Here is a 19,119-nt window from a genome sequence, read left to right on the forward strand (position 1 = left end):
TCTGTGAACACCGCTGTGCTGGGTTGTTGGGCAGCTGGAAAGGGCAGGTACAGTACATGGGCACTTCCATATACACCTAAACTACATATCCCAGCTCAAGCCTTTTGCCCCCTTTTATAGGCTACGGTTTTGCCAAAAAACTGCACCTTGTTTGAAAGTGACATGATTTTCCTGTGAAACATGTAATTCCTGCATGGTGTTAATAGGCACAGGCTGGTAGTCTTGCTATGCTTGGTTTGCTATGGAGAAAGTTGTCAAGGGTTGAGAAATTATGGCCTTTAAGCATTTATATTTAATGTGGGTGAAACATATCCCTCCACCTCCTTCCCCTGGAAATCCTGGAGTTTAAAGGGACACTAAAGTAAGAGAATTGCCATTCAGAATGTTTTTCCCACTCTCACCAAGTATGATGGTCAAATATTAAGGTTTAAAAGACATAGTCATGGATGATGCCAGACTCGTTCTGGTGGTGCCCAGCAAGAGGGCAAGGAGCATTTGCCATAAAATAAAAGTTTCAAGAAGTTTCACCTAAACATGAGGAAGAATTTCTTTACATTGAGGGTGGCAGAGCCCTGGAACAGGGTGGGCAGGGAGGTTGTGGAGTCTCCCTCTCTGGAGACATTCCTGGACACACTCCTGTGTCATTTGCTGTCGGTCACCCTGCCTTGGCTGGACTAGATGATCTCCAGAGGTCCCTTCCAATCTGACAAATCTGGGATTATGGAATTCTGTGTGAATTATAAAGACCTGTAGTGATAAAAGCTTTGTCATTAAAGAAAATTTGACTATGCTGCATGAAGCTGAAAGTGATTGTTTGTACTAATAAGGCACAGTGTCTGGATGGCTCTTGAAAAGTTTTGTTTCATTCCTCTACAATTCCTTCAGAGACTGGTGTTCTTTAGCCTTGATTTCTGCTTAAAAATTCTTTTGGTAAGAAAAAAATGCCACATCTGATGAGCCTTAATTGTGTGCTATAAAAAATATTCAAGAAAAAAAAGGGGGGAGGAGCAAAACAAGTGGTTTGAAGTAACAGCTCAATTTTAAAAGTAATTCTTAACAAACTTGCTACCCAACTGATGTTTCTGTTTCTCTTGAAGACATGTTTGAAAGGATGTTCTTTCTATGAAGACAATGTACATTTATCTTTGATGTCATTCTTGATGTTATTTCTCTAAAGGGAATGCCTGAAACCTGTCTTGTAACATTTGCTGACATTCACAAATCTGTTGTTTGTCAGCTGTTCTTCTTGCCTTTGAAGGACATGAAGCTCATTTGTATCCTGATCTGTTCTGAAATGGTGTCATCTGGGTGTTAAGAAAGTCTCCTTGCCTTTCAGGTTTCTGGTGCCATTGCTCTGAGAACAATTGAAGGGAGACTGCAAAATCACCTTGATAACCCATGGTAGAGCCAGGTGTGGGCTGAGGGTAAGGCAGATCCCGTGTTTTATGGAGGTAGACACTCTTGAGATCCATAATTCGGCAACTCATCAAGTTGCTTATGTTGCAGTTTCTTGTTCTGAGACAAAGCAGTGAACTCTTTAAAATCATTACATGGTTTATTTGTCAGTGCATCCATTGTATAAAAGTAAAGATGTATGAAATAGAAGTTACAGCTGGAAAGGCAAAATGGTGATATAAAAATGTAGTATTCTGACATGGCACTTAAAGGGAGACAGTGCAAGATATTCCTAATGCTTAGGTTAAAGTATAAAAAAGTTCTTAACAAATGTCTGAAAGCAGTTTTCTATGCAAAAGCTTAAGATGTCTTAAGATGTCACCTAAGATGCAACACTTTGCAGAAACAAGATGTTTTCTGCATGTAGCCCAGGTTGTAGCCTGCATCTTCACTGATCCTGAGCTGTGACAGATTTTGTGTTTTCATGCTTCATTACAGGTCATCTTAAGCTTTCCACTAAACCCCTGTCTGCCTCAAGCTAGAGCAACAAATACAAATTACAGTCCTGCCTGACTGATAACAGAGCACACACTTAAACAGTAATTTTTTGCAGAAAATATGTGTCCTCTTTAAGTCAGAAAATAATTTGAGATGCTAGTTCTTAGACAATAGGATGTTACGTGTGAGGAAGATGGAACAATAGCAAATACACTGCTTTTAATAATACAGCTGAAATAGCCACGAAAGAATTAAAATAATGAGAGAACCTGGAAACAAAAGAAGAAAAGGGGCTGTTGAATTTTAGAGCTAAAGAATTAATCTCACAGGTATGTTGGAATCTGCATTTTTAAAAAAATATCCTTAAGTCATTGAAAGGTGTCTGTGCACACTGGGAAGGGGCAGTGAAGACTAGATTCAGATTACTAATGATAAGCATTTTGAAGATCTGCTAAAACACTAGGGAAATTTGTAATTATGTTTTGTTTATAATTATGTTTATAATTACATATTGCCACAGGAACAGAAAACAGTATGTATCAGAGATATTTCAAGACATGTTAAATAAGCTAATTATATTGAAATACAGATCTTCAAAGAATTCAGTGTTTAGAAATTGATTATGTAAGGTCATTTGCCCAGCCTCCATTTTGGCTATAACCTTTGCTAACAATGAAGGAGTTTTTTGAAACATGAGCTATAAAGAATTTTTGGTCTGTTTGCTCATCTCCATGAACCTTTTTAGCAACCTTTTCCCTTTCTGCAAATAAGATGCTCTCCTTTTCTCATCATGCAGTGAGCCAGCCTTCAGCAGTTGGTGCTGGTCTCACACTGTGAAATGCCATGATGCTGAGTGATGAACATGTGTGGCTGTGAGGCCAGATCACTTGTGGAAGGCCTCAGAATGAGTTCTTTTAACAGAATTGCAGCTAGGGTGAACAAGCGAAGGCACATTGATTCTGCATAAATTTACATTTTCTAAGGTGCACCATGTAAAAGCAGAAACTGGAGCTGAGTGTTTTAGTTGTCTTGGGGTTTTCATTTATTTGATTTAGTGGTCAGAGGGATGGAGGAGCAAGCAGAAATTAATGTCTCTTTACAGCAGGAAAGACAGAAAGGAAAAGAGAAGAGGAAAAGGCAGTTGAATGCTACCCCTTCCTGCTAGATCCCTTCTTCTGCTGACCCTTCATTGGGCATAGAGCATATCTGCCCCCTTGGGAGCAGTGCTGCCAGTCCAGTGTCTCAAGATCAATGGAAGCAAAGGAGGCAAAGGCAGCATCAGCAGTTGCAACTCAGAATTTTACATGGGACTCAAAGTTTGAACTGAGAGAGCCAAGCCAATGGGCCTCATCTTGTTGCCTGGGTGTCTGTGGTCTTGTTTATAGCGAGACTCCTGCACTGGTAGCCATGTCCAGTGGGAAGCTAAGTGTGTCCAGCCCTGTTCTCTGGCCCTGAGGCCAGCTGGCATTTAATGAGCTGCACCCATGCTATTGAACCCTGAAAAACAGGGTGGCTGCTGCCAAGCTCACAGTGGGGGCTGTGCCTCTGGTGGTTCCCAGAATCTGGGGTTTGCTTGGTGGGGAGCTGGCTGGCCTGGGGCCAGTCTGTGCTAGGACCTCCTGAGCAGTGCAACAGTGGCAGCAGCTCAGTGCCAATGCCTGGGAATGCCTGGGAATAGGCCATGGCACGTTTCATTCCACAGACATAACACGTGCCTGCCCCCCATGTCTCTCTTTATAGCAAAGACAGGAATCCTGCTAAGGCACTAAGCAGCAATAAAAACTAAGTGTTTACAAGTTCGTTGGTTTGTAGGGGTTTTTGTCTTTTTTTTTTTTTTTAATTAACCTCTTCTCTCCCTCCCCCCCCCCTCCGCCCCTTCCAGATTTTGGATGGGATTTATTTTGCAGGTTGTTAACCTAGAAATAAGAAAAGCCACATAAGGGGGTGGGGGTGGGGGGCATTAGTAATTCAGAAGAGTGTATCCTACATCACAAGCAAGAACAGCAAGTGCTTAAAACTACCTCGTTTTTCTACAAAAGACTACTTTAGTGTTGCTAATTGCACCAAGCCCCAAAAGTTACCATCCTGTCTACATGTGCTTTCACCTTACTCCCTGGGGTTTTTTTATAATAAGAAGAAAGCCCCGTTAAAGTACAGTTCAGATACAAGTGCTGTACTTAATCTAATAGTCAGTGTTACACTAAAGGTTTAAACAATGCCGGGTTTACTCTTCAGCAGAGGATTTCTCTCAGTGCTATTAGGGAAGAAAATGGCTTTGAAAGTGCTGAAGTAAGCAGTAAATCCCTCCTGCTTCTGTGTTTGTTCTGCACTCCTCTCAATAGGTTTGTATTGCTTGTATCTCCTGCAAGGAATGTGAACAGTTAGTTGCTGAAAGACTTCTAAAGAAGGGTGTACATTTAGCATGTGACCAGCGCATAAAAGCACTGATCATGTGCTCATCATGCATTCCCTTTCCTCCTCCCCTGTTCAATCACATCCAATGTCTGGCAGCCCTGGGTCAGTAGTGGTGACAGGGGCCTGGTTAGGCAGAAGGAGTGCTGCTCCATGGAAGTATGTGTTTCTCACCACTCACTGGGAAGGGTGAGCCCACACTTCACTCAGGAGTCTTCATGCAGTCTCAAAAGAGAACCTTCCAAAGTCTCATGAGAAACTTCCAAACTAATAATGCAGCAACGTGTGCTTCTGTCAACTACTGGCCTGCATGCTCAGCACCTTTTCTCCCCAAAGATTTTATTAATCAATTATTTAATGAAGAATTTGTTTGGTTTCACTGCATATATAAACCACATCATGCAGTTTGAGTTTGCTTTCTGCCTTGTTCCCAGGCCTGCTAGTATTACTGTTTGTGCTAATTTTGTGCTAATGGGCACAGACTGTGCCCTTTTTTTTCCTGAAAGTCCTTAACATCTGCATAATTTCCAGTGGTTTTATGGCCTAAACCAGTAATCTCGTTTTCTTGAATATTTGCCAGACTATTTGTGAGATGCAATAGTAACTAAACAAAAATGTAGCTAAAGCAAATTTAAATTGTTCAGTTAGTTAATTTAAATAATATTTTGACAGTTCTTGGAACTGTCTTTAATCACAGAAACTAGCAACTTACTTGTAAAGGACAAATGCCCCAATGGTAGCAAACACTGCCAACAAGCCAAGGAAGATAAAGACACCTTCTGTTGTTCCAGATGATGCTCCTATAGTTCAGAAAGTAGATTGAGCAAAAGTTAGCCTCTATTTTACAGTGAGATAGACTTTCCAAAGAAGATGCCATTTTTACTTATTGCTGTATGAATTGAAGCACAGTTAGTAATTCTAATATGCTGAGCATTGGAGGTCAGTGACTGGCAGGAGGTGGTGCTTTCACATCCTAATCCATGTAATTCTTGATTCCACCAGAGTGTGAGTTGTGCTTTGCCAGTTTTCTCATATGAGCCCTGCTCCTCAGACACATTGCTACCCTTGTAGCATGGAGAGGAATGAAAGGCCCTGTTGGCACCCCACAAGGTGAAACTAATTTGATCCTTGCCATTTGTTATGCTGGAGAAATGTTTACGCTGACTATAGGATAACTTTGACAAAATTAGATGGGCTCATCCAGAAGGTGACTTAAAGCAGCAACCTCTCTTAGATCCTAATTCTGCTTTGAATATAGCAGAAGCCCCAAAGTTCAAGTCAGCTTTGCCCTCTGGAGGAAACCTAGACAGACCAGGCTTACTGGGCTAAAGCTAGTCTCTGTGAATACAGTTGAGAAAAACCCTTCTGCATGCTTAGTTTCACCTTTAGGAAGCAGAATGCACTTAGAGGTCAGGCATTGTGCCTTATTCATAATGAACTGATTTCAGTACAGATAAACTTACACCTAGATTAAATCAAACCATCAAAAATGCTGTGGAAAATGACTGCAAAGGCTCAGTTGTTTGGCTGGTAGTAATTAGAGAGTTCAGAAGAGTCACTGGGACACTGTAATAGGAAGTCAGGAGGGCAATGAAATGGGAGCAGAGAGGCAGAGCTATCTTTTAGACTTCTGACTGAGGCTGAGTCTAATAGCTGGTTCTGTCAAAGTCTGCTTTGATAGCTATGAGCTAGACACAGTGATACTTACCCAACCAAAGGTGAAGCTCCTCTTTGGAAACAGTTTGGAAATGGTTTAGAAAGCCTGGGCAGACTCTGTAGTCACTGGATGTAACACAGATCATTCCAGAACATAATTCATCTTATCCTCATGTAGAAATGGAAGCCACCTTGAGGCCCATGGGCAGTAAAGAGGGCCTAGGGCAGCCAGCTGTGCTGCAGACTTTGATTCTGTCTCAAGTGAATTCCCCTCTCTTTCTGCTATCTCTCCATGTGTGGAGTGGGCTGGCTGGCATGTTCCCCGCCTGCTTTTCTGGCCAACATTTTTCTGTGGAAACTTACATTATGGCTTAAGAACTGTTCATATTCTGTGATACTGAATAGCTTGTGTAATTACTGTACTCACTGGATTGTAAACAGAAGTTAAACCAAGGTCTAACAGCTATAATTCCCCCAGGGAAATAATCATCATTTTATCTTTGCATGGACTCTTAGACAAGCTGGTGCAGTCTCAGCTGAGGCTTCCAGGCATAACAAGAACCCCCCTATGGACTCCTGTGTTCTCTCCCCCTGCAGGGAAATGACCACAGGGGGAAGCATTTCACCAACAACCCACGTCTGCTCTTTGTGGACTCACCTCCATTTACAGAGATCAGGGCACTGGCAAGGGCTTGGCTTGTGTCATCACCCAGGGTGATGTTTATGCAGTAGGTCCCAGGTTCCTCAAAAGCTCTCCTTATGGTGAGTAAACACTCATCCGTGACGACGATAGGGTCACACACCACGCTCTTGGACACCTGGCACGTGGGGTCAGAAACCACAGTGCAGACATCTGTGGGGAGACTGGCATGGGAAGAGAGAGCTCATTGCACCTGTGGAGTCCTGCCAGCCCACTTAGCCCAGTTCACAGACACATTGCACTGGTGCACCAGTTTTATGCTGGTGCCTGTTGAAATCAGTGGCACTGTAGTAATTTAAGTGTATTTTATTAATACTATATGTATTTTTTGCATACCTATACATTATATATGTACATGTGGATTTTATATAGAATACATGTATACAATCTGTATAATTATCTGCTTGTTTTGCTTATCATTTAACATTTTATGGTGATCACAGGATTACCTGCACCAAATGAACTTATAGAGTCCCTGACCTTTAATACACTTAATACACATCTTTAAGAAAGGAATGCAGATGCTTTTAAGTAGTATCTATCATGTGCTGAAAAAGGAAATACTCCCTTAAGAGAGGTTAATTGTATTCCAGTTGTATTACCACGGTGTTTCTTGTAGTTCTTAGTCCTCTCAACTCTAACCTTCTAAGACCTAAGAATATTAGTCCAATGTTTTTGCATCCAAGAAGTTGCTTGGACTCACCCATTTGCTCCAAGTGTCAAAAACTCATGGGCAAAAAGAAAGGATTTCCTTACAATTTCAGTAAACTTCTTCCTGCTTTACTATAAGTGCTGAAATCTTGTCTTGGCCGGGAGACTGTAAATAGTTTTTTCCCCACAATCAGTTCCTTATTTTTACTGAGACTGGATGTTTGCTCTGAATCCCAAGTCCCTGGCAGTGGCCTCTGTTGGCATAGTTTAAAAATGAGACTTGCATTATCTTTAGTTCCCATCAAGAAATAGAAACACTGCAGTTCCCAAATTTTGTTCGTACATCTGCATCTAAGTGCATATAGCATTCCAGCACCTAATTAGTTTTAAACAGGGAAGATTGACAGCTTCATTCACACACTTACCTCCCTTGGCAGGTAACAACGAAGTCAACCAGTGAGTTTTCAGCTTGACTTTCTGTCATCTGGATGCTTGTCATCTGAATAATATTTACCTCGAGGATTCCCTCTGGGAGAGGAAACACACATCAACTGTAGGACACATGACAAGCTTTGAAGTCTATGCGTACTGAACCTCGAGTGTTTGGCTGATGCTCAGTTCAGGTCTTGTTTTTCATAACCTCCTCCCTCCCTTAGCACTCCTCTTGAAGGCTTTGAAAGCTGAGAAATTTTCCAGTGCTTTCCCTGTGAGGCTGCTCCTTTCTGGTCTGCCTTTTTTCCCCCTCATTATTGTTATTTACTTCCTTATTTTGCTAAATCACTTCCCACTACATGAGATTTCTCTGTATTCAAAGGCCAGTTCAACCTTATGTAAACCTCCTCCCCAGCCCATGTGCTCCTGCTGTGGCATGTTCAGAAGCTGGTGACAGAGAAAGGAGTGACACAATGCCTGTCCCCACCAGCGCACGGGGTCAGCCATCAGCAGGGATCCAGACCAAGGTGCAGCCTCACGTGTCTGAAAGCAAGGGGTCACAACCGCTGCAACTAGCCCCTGGTAGAGTGCAGGCAGAAACCAAAGTCAGCCAGTTAGATGTCTGCACATTAATCCCTAAAACTCTCAGCTATGTCCCTGAGAAGGATCTTTTTGTGGATCTCATGTAATTGATAAAAACTCATCTAAAAAACATTATTTCTTCCATGCATTGTTGTTCATTGTTAACATCATTCCGCTGTTCAGGTGTTGACACACATCCTTACCTACAACATCAATACTGCTTCCATAGTATCCATTTCTGTAAATATGGCAGCCTCCATCAGGATTGTCCTCCACTGACTCCACAGTGGGAGAAGAGTCAGAATCAGAAGATGGTCCAGTTGTAACTGTTCAAGGCAGAAGAGACAGAGATGCAACAACTTTAGACCAAGCTCTGCTTTGGGTTATTCTGAACACAGCCACATGTTCCAGCTGTTCCTTCATTCCACAGGCTGTCAGTGGCCTTGGTTTGCAGCTGTGCAGTCATGTATGTATCTGTGTAATGAGCTCATGGCTGTAACCCCTAAAGAAAACACATGTGCCCAGCTTTAGAACCCCAGAGTGGCCTGGGGAGCCTCACTCCAAAAGCTACCTGGCTAGTCACCCATCTCTGTGAAATAAAAGGGAGACTACAAGGTGTAATACTTCTGTAAAACCCTCAAATCAATTATATAAGAAATCCAAAGGCCAATAAAACATTTAAAATGCTTTTTTAAAAGCTGGTATTTTCCCACTGCTCTACATTACAGCTAGTGGAAAAATGAAGAGGGGAAGTGGTGAAAATTATATCTTTCCTTTCATTTTTCATTCTCACTCCATATTTTGGTAAGAGCACATATTAAAAATATGAAATTTGAAAAATATAGCCACATTTACAGTTTCACAGTAGCATTATTATGGCTGAAACTGCAGGCCATCTTAAAACCCTCTGAGATGATAAACCAATGCTGAACATAATAAAAGTTATTCTGAAATATGTTAGTCAATAAATTTAAAGTGGAAAAGCTGTTCTGGGTTAATGCCATGTGGAAATCCCATATTTTTGAATATGACTAGGTTTTTCTAGTTCAATCCAATCCCATTTAGTTTTGGACGGAAGTTAATGCAATCCAGAAAGGAGCTTGCTATAATAGGGTTCTGAAATTCCTTTTTCTCACTTGAAATTTACATCTTACCTCAGAAGATGACCCTGAGTAGACAAGGCTAAAATCTCCTGACCAAGTGTGGCAGAGATAATACAAACTTACATTTATGTTCACCTGAAGACCTTTGTATGCTGTAAGTGTAGTGGTAGAATTGGATGCATAAGGAGTTAAATGTGTAAGGGATCCCCACCACAGAATTCTAGAAGAGTTAATGCTTATTGATTCTGTCTCTAAGCCAGTTTTATAGAGAGTTTCCAGAGGCTTGCAGCTCTTTCATGATGACAGTAAAACTACCAAAGAAATTAACTTAAAACATCAGAATATAGAGTTTTAGCATAGCTCCTAATGCCAGTGCTGTTTGATAAGTGCTTACCTGCTGAGGTGGGCGGTGGTGCAGTGGGTGTTACTGGCCTGCAAGGTACAGGTATAATGGCTTGGACAGTTAAATTCAGAGTGAAGTTTCCTTGCAGAGTGTAGGTGTGAGATGTACTAGAACCACTGGCTACAAATAAGCCACTTCCATCTCCAAAGTTCCACTTGTAGGAGATGGCAGAATTATTCAGATAGTAGCTGGGATCATGGATCTTCACATCAAACGTAATTGGTGAGTCTTTGATGAAAATGGAGTCTGAGATGTTGCGGTCATGTTTTTGGAACATACTCACAATTACTGGAATTTTGTCTGGAGGGGGGGAAAAAGAGGTAAATAAATAAAGCAGAGATACCTGGCTGCAAACAATAAACAGTTCCAAAGCCCCTGAAAAGCAACAGCCAGAATGTGAGATGCAAACATGGTATCTTTAACACAGGTGTGTACTTTAATTTGATTTATGACGTGAGGAGTGAATGTCAGTAGGAAACAGCCAGAAAAATATGGGAACAAATGAGGAATCACAGACATCTGTGGAAGATTGCATTATCTCTCATAAATTGTTTTCCATTGAAAAGTGGAAGAGTCACTACTGAGCTAGGCAAAAAGGTTACTTAAGCTACTCAAGGCAATTTACCAGAGATTCCACTTTCTTGCTAAAAACCTTTATCAGGCCAATGTCTTCTTTTCATGCCAGATGATGCTTGTGCTGAATTTTTTAACAGCTAAACAACAAACACCCCCAGCATGTCACCACAGCCAGTTCCAGCACACTCACCTGTCACAAAGTAGGTGGTTTTTGCTCTCGCAACCGGAACGAATCCTGAGTGCCCTCTCCTGTAAATGGACACTGCCATCCCGTGTTCACCAAGGGTGATATTTGCTGTGTTCACTGAAAACTTCGCTGAAGATCGTCCCGTTGTTTCATAATACTGACCTGAAACAGAACGTGAACTTAACGTTTTCCCCCTCAACCTTGCCACAAGTTGGTTTATGAGAGGCAAAGTCTCTGAGAATCTTAGATTGTCAAAATCAAAATTAATAGTTTAGAAATGTCTTCCAATAATCTGACAGGTGATTTTGAAGGACTGGATACTTTTACAGCGTGTTTACTCACATAAATTCTGGTTTTTCAGAGTTGCCAAAAAGATGTCCCCAGTTTCACTAATCCAAGAAAAAATTGCCAAGACATCTACCTCTTTCCAAAGCAGTTACATTACATTAAGTCATTAGGACTATGTAGTGGATAGTGTGAGGCATTTTAAGTGATCTTGTGTTTGCTTTCAGCGTAGCCAGAAGATACAATACCTCTTGCTTCATACTCTAGAACCATTTCTATATATTCAGTTATTTGCCTTTTTAACTGCTGACTGAGGTAGGCAAATAGTATCACCTCTGCATAAAATTTGGAATATTATTATTATTATTACTCATACTGACAATAATAGTGATTTAGCCAGGAGAACTGAAGGCACTGAGATTTAGTGTGTAGCCAATGGCAGGAAGAGCCCAACCATTACACACTCGGGAGCAGGAAATGTTGAAAATCAGCATCTGTGACCAGAGCAGCAGAACAGCCAGTGGCAGTTCTCACCTCCCTAGAGACAAGAAGTGCTGCACTGTTAAACTGGTGATACACAGCGCTGTGTTCTCTCTTAAATCTAAAAGTCTTAAGTGGCAGTGAGCTGTCAATAAATCATCTGACTGACCTGCTCAGACTCTCTGTTTTCCTAGAAAAAGATCTTGAGTAATACTGAAAGGAAATTAATTTTCTTCAGTGGTAGCATTGTGACTGCAGGTTTAAAGAGAATCTTCTGGTAATCCATGATTTCTAAACCAAACAAATTATGGACTCTCTGGAAAAATGGGGAATTAATTCAGTATTTCCACTCAAGAGTGTGGAATAATTTTTAAATTGCTTTTAGTAAAACATACTTGAAAAATGAGTTGTGTACAAAGGGAATATAAGGTTTGCAGCATCACCCCAACCAAGGCATGTGTTACAGTACTAACCAAAAGTGTGAAACACATAGACAAAGTTCCTTCTCCTCCAGCCTGGGTGGTGAGGGAAAGGATGTCCATCTGGGAATACATTGTGGCTGTGGTTGCTTGCACAGAATTCCCAGCCACAGCTGTCAGTCCATTCAGTCCAGTTGTAGACATAGACTTGCTGATCCATGGAAGCTGGAGGATCTAAGGATAGAAGTAGGACATGTTCTGGTCAACTGAGAGGTATGCAGAGAGTCAGAAAACAGGAGGCAAGCACTGCAGGTTATGGCAGTGGCTGCCTTTAAACAGCAGGTGAAGTGGGGTACTTTTAGACTGACCTTAATTCTTTTTTCCTGAAGTTGTGCTTTGTTTGGTTTTTAATGTAAACACAAAATAGTTCTGTCTTGGTGCTATTTTACTAGGAAGTTTAAAAAAAACTTTACTGTCTCATGGGCCAGACACAATTTAGAAGTGCTTGCCCAAAAACTTGCTGTTGACTACACAGGATGCTACTGTTTCGCTGAGGGTAACGGAGCTACCTAAATATTTGGCAGGCAGAATCTAAAATTGTAAGTACAAAGAGTGGCTGTGAAAGGATTGTAAGGAAGTGACTTTGTTTTGTCAGAAAAGTTTTCTATGGCACCTTGAAATAACTTAGACATGAATTTCTGTGATTTTCTGAATAGTAAATGGGAAGTTTCCTCCCCCATACAGCACAGCAGATATTAAGTAGAATATGGATATAAGCTGCTAACAAAATATTAGATAGTTAACTGCAACTTAGGCTGACAAAAAAGTTGCTGATATGCCTTGAAATGAAAATTACTTTGATCAGTAAAAAAATTTGTTGAACATTTATGCATTCAGAGGATGAAAGGAACAACAGCGTGTGTTGTTCTAGACGCAGCAGCTTAAAACACTGGAATTATGATAGGCTTTTTTCTCCATGTAGTAGTAAATAAAATGAAAAAGGTGATTTTCTGAGGAACATATTGCTTGATTTTTAGATGTTTATTTGTTCATTTTTTAATTCCTAAAATGTGGAAGTGTGAGATTTACTTTTTTGTGCATATATGGTAACTGAATTCTACAATTCATAATTGAAAAAACCCCCCTCATTTTTATAATTTGACAGATTTATAAGCTTGAAAGAAAACAGTGTAACTGTGCAACATTGTGCCTGAGCTGGAAAACAGTAACAGTTCTGTTGGGAAGTCAGATTATGTGACTATTTTGTGAAGGCAAGTTTATAGCTATGGTCAGTCTCAAATTACCTGGTCAGTGTATATGGAGTGGGGCAGAGCTCTAAAAATACCACAGTGATCTTCTTAGGAAAAAACTGGTGTGGCACAGCCCAGGCATGTACAGGTAAATGTTCTCAGTTATCAGTTATCAGTTATGAGTTATCAGTTAAATCCAGCATGGCTGCTGTTCACTGGGTGTGCCTGTGGTGCTTTCAGAGCTCAGTGACACACTCACGGCAGCACAGGCAGGTGTGAGCCTGGCGCAGGGAAATTGCCATTACCTACCCCGGGTACAGTTGCTCCTGTATACAATGTTGCCATCATTATCTTCTGTCTGGCACTTGGGAAACTGGAGAGTCACCACAAAGCTCACGTTGGATCCTACCAGTGCTGGGCTGTCACTGTCCAGTTTGGCTGTCACCCTTCCACCTGAAAAAAAGAAAATTGGTCTTTGCTGCAGCAGAAGCTGCCATCAACTTGCACCATTTACAGCAGAAATGCGTTCTTGGTTACTCTGTTTCTAAGGGCTTTTGTGCTCCTAAGTCACTTGTGCTCTTACCAAAACCCCAACTTCAAGCAATCAGAGGGACTCAGCGTATCCCCCCAGATCACTTACTGGTCTGCCATTAATTTTCTTCCTAGAGCTAAGAATATTGTTTTCTACTTGTGGGGGTCAATATATCTCAAAGGAGAAGATTTGTATTTCTCCCCAGGGATAGTCATTTGCCCTCAGCTCAGACCCAGTGGCAATAGACATGGTCTTTGCTGGAGCTGTCAGTCTGAAGCCCACATGCCCCACTGAGGTAAGAGTTGAAGCTGCTCGTCCTCCAGAGCATGCTCCTCATAATGGATTGTGCTGGAGCCCTGACCAGTACTCCTTGGTAAGTATTAATGTCTTAGATTAGTCATAATGGGAAAGCATTTTATGAAACAACTCACTGTTCTGCTTGTCCTCAGACAACCCCCTGGGGATGGTATCAAACCCAATCCTCCCTAACTTGCCATTCTGTGCAGCGGTGGATATTGCCCCTATGAAAATGCTCTATAGCACCTGCACTCTGTGGACTTTGTGGCCACTACAGTTTTTCAAGTGTCTTTGAAATGTGTATGTGCTATCACCTTTCCAGCAGTCCTTCCATCTGGGATCTCCGTCTTCCCAGAAAGGATAAAGTTTTTCATCCCATTTATTTTGATCACTAGACCAGCCTTGTAGCTTCTTGTAGGATGTCACAGGAGAAGTGCTTCCATGGTTCAACACATCTTGAAACCCTAGAGAGAAAATCAAACATCAGTGTTAATGTAATGCAATTTTCCCTACTACTCTATAAAAACATTACTCTTGTGCTGAACTTTAATCATGTACTTGTAGGAAACTTTCCACCAGTAGAAAATGATGGAATTTTATCATTGCAGCTATAAACACTTATCAAGTATAATCAACACAAAGACAATTCCGCCATTGTCAGACTGACATATTTTTCGACTTGCAGTATTGCAAACTTCCCAGACAAGGAATAAAAATGTTTACAATGTTTTGATCGTATCAGAGCAATGGTTTGCAGGAGTTTACATAACCCTGCAACAGTCAGGCTCTCTGCACAGAGGTTGCTTGATTTCTGACTGCTTTGCCTGGTAATAAATCTACAAGTAAAAGGCTAATGGGATAAATTCATTCTGTGTCTGAGTTGTGCTCTAGTGGAAGTTGTGCCAGGAATTAGTTTTGACCCAGTGCAGCTCCTCTGGTGAGTTGGCTGGTGGTTTGGGTGGGAGGAGTGGAACCAATTATAACAGAAGCTGGTATTTCCAGAAAAGGAAATTTAGAGCTGAATAGTAAATTCAATGTGTTTATAATATAACAACAATAACATATTAACTTCATGCCTTTTATTTAGAAATGGCCCTGATATTAAACAACTTCAATAACCTCTTTCTTCTCATATTACTACAAATGATGGGCTCAAACTTTTCCCAGGCTTCTAGGATCCCTCTTTCTGTCACAAAGGACACATGGTGGAAAGCAACGTAAATATCCAAGTAACGTGTAGGAACACGTTGGCCACTGTAGGATGCCATAAAAATATGTTAATAAGAGGGCTCATGGGCATAGTTCCATGAGAGCCTGGAGGCTTTAAAGAGCTCTGCCATGTTAATCAGGTAAGGTAGCATTCTGTCACAACATTAAGGGAGTTAGAATTTGTGCTTTCCATGGCTTTATAGTAAAGGTACAGCTGATGCAGATTTATACTTAGATTTATACCCAAGTGCAACAAAGTTCTGGATGACTTCAAAGAAAATGCAGAGACCTGTAAGAAGGGCAGAATTTCCCTGTATGCTGTAACCTAACTGGTTGCATTGGAATTTTTCCAAGCTTTGGAAAAGACACAGAGCAGGGGTAGCCAGTTTAAGCACGGTTTTTTTGCAGGTGGGTGGCTCCTAATTTTACTGCAAGAGAGAATCAGAGAAACAGCTCAGAAGAAGAGGCAGGAGCTGCTTTCTCTTGCTTTCTCTTTTTATTGCCCAGTGAGAGTTCTGCTGGGCAGGAAGAACATCCCTTGGCCAGTCCCATCCCCACTCTGAGCTGACACTGGTAGCTCTCTCCCCACTCTTGAGGGCTGAAGGGTTTGAGGAAAATAACAGATTTTGCACTCAGAGACACAATCTCCCACAGACTTTTGCCCTCCAGGAACTCCCTGCAGTCTCACTTAAATCACTTGAATCAAGTCTTTCCTGCAGATTTAATATTTTTTGATGTGAGCAAGCATAACATTATGACTGGTATTTACTTAATGACCTGTATCACATGCTGTATTGTTTTGAGTCTTGGTCAGAAGGAGAGTTTGGTAATGTTGTTGTTCAGAAACTTTGCTCAGGAAAAAAACAAATTAGCAACTATAAAAGTACTTCACAAATGCTTAGCAAGTTCAGTTACAATTTGGGTATCATTAAATTAATGTATCATTCAAAAGTAAATGGCTACATAATTTTTGAAATTTATTTTCCCATTCTCCTTGATTTTCTGTAAAAATTATTTAATGAATAAAAATGTTTTGATTTTGTCAGATCAAAACTTTTCAATCATTGTTTTTTCCCAAATGTTCAATTTATCAAAAACAGCTGGAGCACTTTTAATTTTATAAATGCTTTTAATTTTGTGTTTTCATTAACAATCCTTGAATTCAGAATTCATTTTCTAGTCCAGTAATAGCTGTTGTTACTGCTTCTAAATCACAAGCTGCTTAGGTATTTTTTTGCCTCTCTGATGTGCTTTGTTTATTTTAGTCAAATATAAAAGGTTTCACAAGCTTCAGGACAAGACAAAGATGGTTTTTCAGATGAGGAAAGACTTCTGCACTGGTTTCTCTAACACATGGAACAGAAGATTTTCAGTTGGTGAATCTAAAGGAACAAAAAGCTTTAATGTATTTCTTTTTTAACAATGAAAACCACTCAAGAACAGATGTTGGTCGTAACCAAAATTAGAGCAATTCAGTTCAAAATAGACAGAGTAATGTTATGCTCCAAGGAACAGATTCCTGTAATAGTTTTGGTGAGGTGATCATAGGGGAAGGGTTCTTATAGTTCAATTGACTTTCTCATTCTGGCTTTCATTTTGGTGAAAAACGTAGCAGAGACAAGTTCAGTGTTTCCTGTGAAAGTGTATTAGCCATGAAAGAGAGAATGAGAGCCAATGTTAGGACAGTAGAAATAGAAAGATGACCCAGCTAAAGAGGATAAAAGTGTATTAGAAGTAAAAAGGCTGATGGAATGGCACCAGACTGTAACATAAACTTTCTGAAGTTATGTATAAAAACATATAAAGCAGGACAAAAAAGAATTTGAGGAGCAACTTGAAAAAACATAAAAACTACAAATTAATCTTTTTCACCAGATATAAAATAAGTTGGAAAGCTTGCCAGGATGTATGGGGCCAGAAGATGATGTAGATGCAAAAAAAGCATTCAGGGAAGGTAAAGGAGTAGCACAAAAGTCAAATAGGTCAGTTGGTTTATATTTTCATTCACAAAGGAAGAACATAGGGAGTTTCTGTGAGAGAATTTTTTTTTTACAATGACAGAGAATATCTCTCAAAATGAAGTGTTGGCACATAAAACCCAATTATAGAACAAATCAACAAAATGACAAAGTTGTCTAGATAGGATGGCCCAAGTATGGAAGTTATTCAAGAGTGAAATAAATGAGCTATTAACCATAGCATGTAACATCTTGCTTAACACTGCTTCAGTGACTGAGAAACAAAAATTGGCAAATGTGATGACAGTTTTTAAAAACACTTCCAGGGAAGATTTAGAGGATTAAAAAAACCCTTTGGGGCTCAAGTTGGAGAAGCTGGTAGGAACAGCAGTGAAGAACAGAGCAAGTAGGTACAGTGCATTAATATGATTTGCCATAAAAGGAGTGCATTGCTCACAAACATATTCTGAGTTTTGCAAGGGAGACAGAGATCATGGGAACAAGGCTGACCTGCTTGTTACAGTCTGCCTGAGTTCCAGACAGCACTTGATGCGGTCCCTTGCTAAAGGAACATAAAGCATTATGTTACCGTGGGATAAGAACGAAGGATTGATTTCACATGAGTAAATGATTGGTTAGGATATTAAAAAAAAAATTATGAATAAGGGCCCAGTTTTCTTCATTGTAAAAATAATTTAAATGTTCATAATCTAGAAAATAGGTAACAGCAAAGTTCTTTAATCTGCTGAGGACTGTGCATTAAAGTAATAGAGGGGAGGACTGTATGAAATTAAATGACTCAAGAATAAAACTGTATTTAATTCAACAGAGTTAAATGTAACCTTACATTGAGAATATGGGGCTCTAAACTAGCTGTAAACTCAGAAATGGGATCTTTCAGCTTTGCAGTTTTGAATGCAGTACTCATTGGTAGTTGAAAACCTAGGAAAAGGCTAGATAGAGAACAAAGATGGGAACATCATTACAGCATTTTATAATGTCATGTCTTGAGTACTGTATGCTCTGTTCTCTGCAGCTCAATCACTATAAAAGAACTGAAAAAATACAGAGAGGTGGCGAGGATGCTACAAAGGGATAGAATTGTTTCCATATGAGGAACAGCTGTATAGACTGTGTCTTGAAGCCTGGGGAAGAGGTGACGGGAGAATATAAAAACAGAACCATGAACAGCATGGAGGAAGAAGCTGAAGGAACAAAAGTTAAGGGGAATCAAATGAAACCAGCAGGTCACAGGTTCTAAGCACATGAAAGGTACTTCTTCACATAAGATTCAATTAAGGTGTGAAATTTTTTGCTGGCGGGACGTAGTGTGTCCCAAAAATTTACACGTGTTGCAATGAAAACCCAAAATGCATGAACAGATGGAAAAAGTCTAGTAAAAACTGTTAAATACAATGACTATGCATCTGACAGAGGCAATTCTATAAATGCTATAAATCATCAAAAGCTGGGAAAGTGTCCTGACCTGCACAGTTATACATCCAGTACTATTCTCCATTGGAGGCAGGTACAAGGCTAGATGAATGCTCAGATGGACTTCAGCTTTTAAGGTTTTCAATTTCCATACTGTACATTCTGGAATTTGAGCTTAAAATCCCATTTCTACATTCCCAGCCCTGAGCTCAGGGAGTCATCCTAAGACTTGAGTCAAACTGGGAGCCCGGAAAGAAGCAGATCAGCCCACTCCCTGCCCGCTGTGGCTTGCAGATCTAATTCCTTGGCTGGGCTCCTTGAGGTTTGTGATCCCCAGGTCCAAGTGTCCCAGTGGGGAGCACAGTTTCTGACCTGGCCTCTCCCAGGCACAGCTGAGCCAAGCCAACTGTGCAAAGTCCACTCGGCATCTGCCGTTTTAGCCATGCTTGAACTGGGGAAGCATTGCTAAGAACTCGCTGCCAAGAGCCAAGCTTTAGCTCCAGCCAGCTCCGTGTACCTGTGGAGCACAGGGAACAGATTACCGAGCAGTTCTCGGCACACTTCTCCAGCTCAGGCAGCTCTCGTACCGCGGCCAGGCCACCCTGCGGTGGGACCGGCTGTCGCCTCCTGCGCGGCGGGCAGGGCTCCGGCAGCCTCCCA

The 19,119-nt window shown here is 40.8% G+C and overlaps 1 protein-coding gene across 1 annotated transcript in view; it reads right to left on the reverse strand.

Annotated features, from left to right (window-relative positions):
* Positions 1–1,534: 1,534 nt before the first annotated feature.
* The window catches only part of GPNMB (glycoprotein nmb), a 34,902-nt gene continuing 17,317 nt past the window's right edge, over positions 1,535–19,119 (reverse strand). Inside the window, exons 2-11 of the mRNA XM_005421785.2 lie at positions 14,173–14,322; positions 13,339–13,482; positions 11,834–12,013; positions 10,599–10,757; positions 9,824–10,132; positions 8,530–8,652; positions 7,738–7,840; positions 6,620–6,825; positions 5,018–5,105; positions 1,535–4,255 (exon numbers count right to left, since the gene is read on the reverse strand). Coding sequence (XP_005421842.1) covers positions 4,102–4,255; positions 5,018–5,105; positions 6,620–6,825; positions 7,738–7,840; positions 8,530–8,652; positions 9,824–10,132; positions 10,599–10,757; positions 11,834–12,013; positions 13,339–13,482; positions 14,173–14,322 — 1,616 coding nt within the window. The 3' untranslated portion in view covers positions 1,535–4,101. The remainder of the gene's footprint in view (positions 4,256–5,017; positions 5,106–6,619; positions 6,826–7,737; positions 7,841–8,529; positions 8,653–9,823; positions 10,133–10,598; positions 10,758–11,833; positions 12,014–13,338; positions 13,483–14,172; positions 14,323–19,119) is intronic.

The sequence above is a fragment of the Geospiza fortis genome, unplaced genomic scaffold (genome assembly GCF_000277835.1).
Source record: "Geospiza fortis unplaced genomic scaffold, GeoFor_1.0 scaffold95, whole genome shotgun sequence".
Lineage (NCBI taxonomy): Eukaryota > Metazoa > Chordata > Aves > Passeriformes > Thraupidae > Geospiza > Geospiza fortis.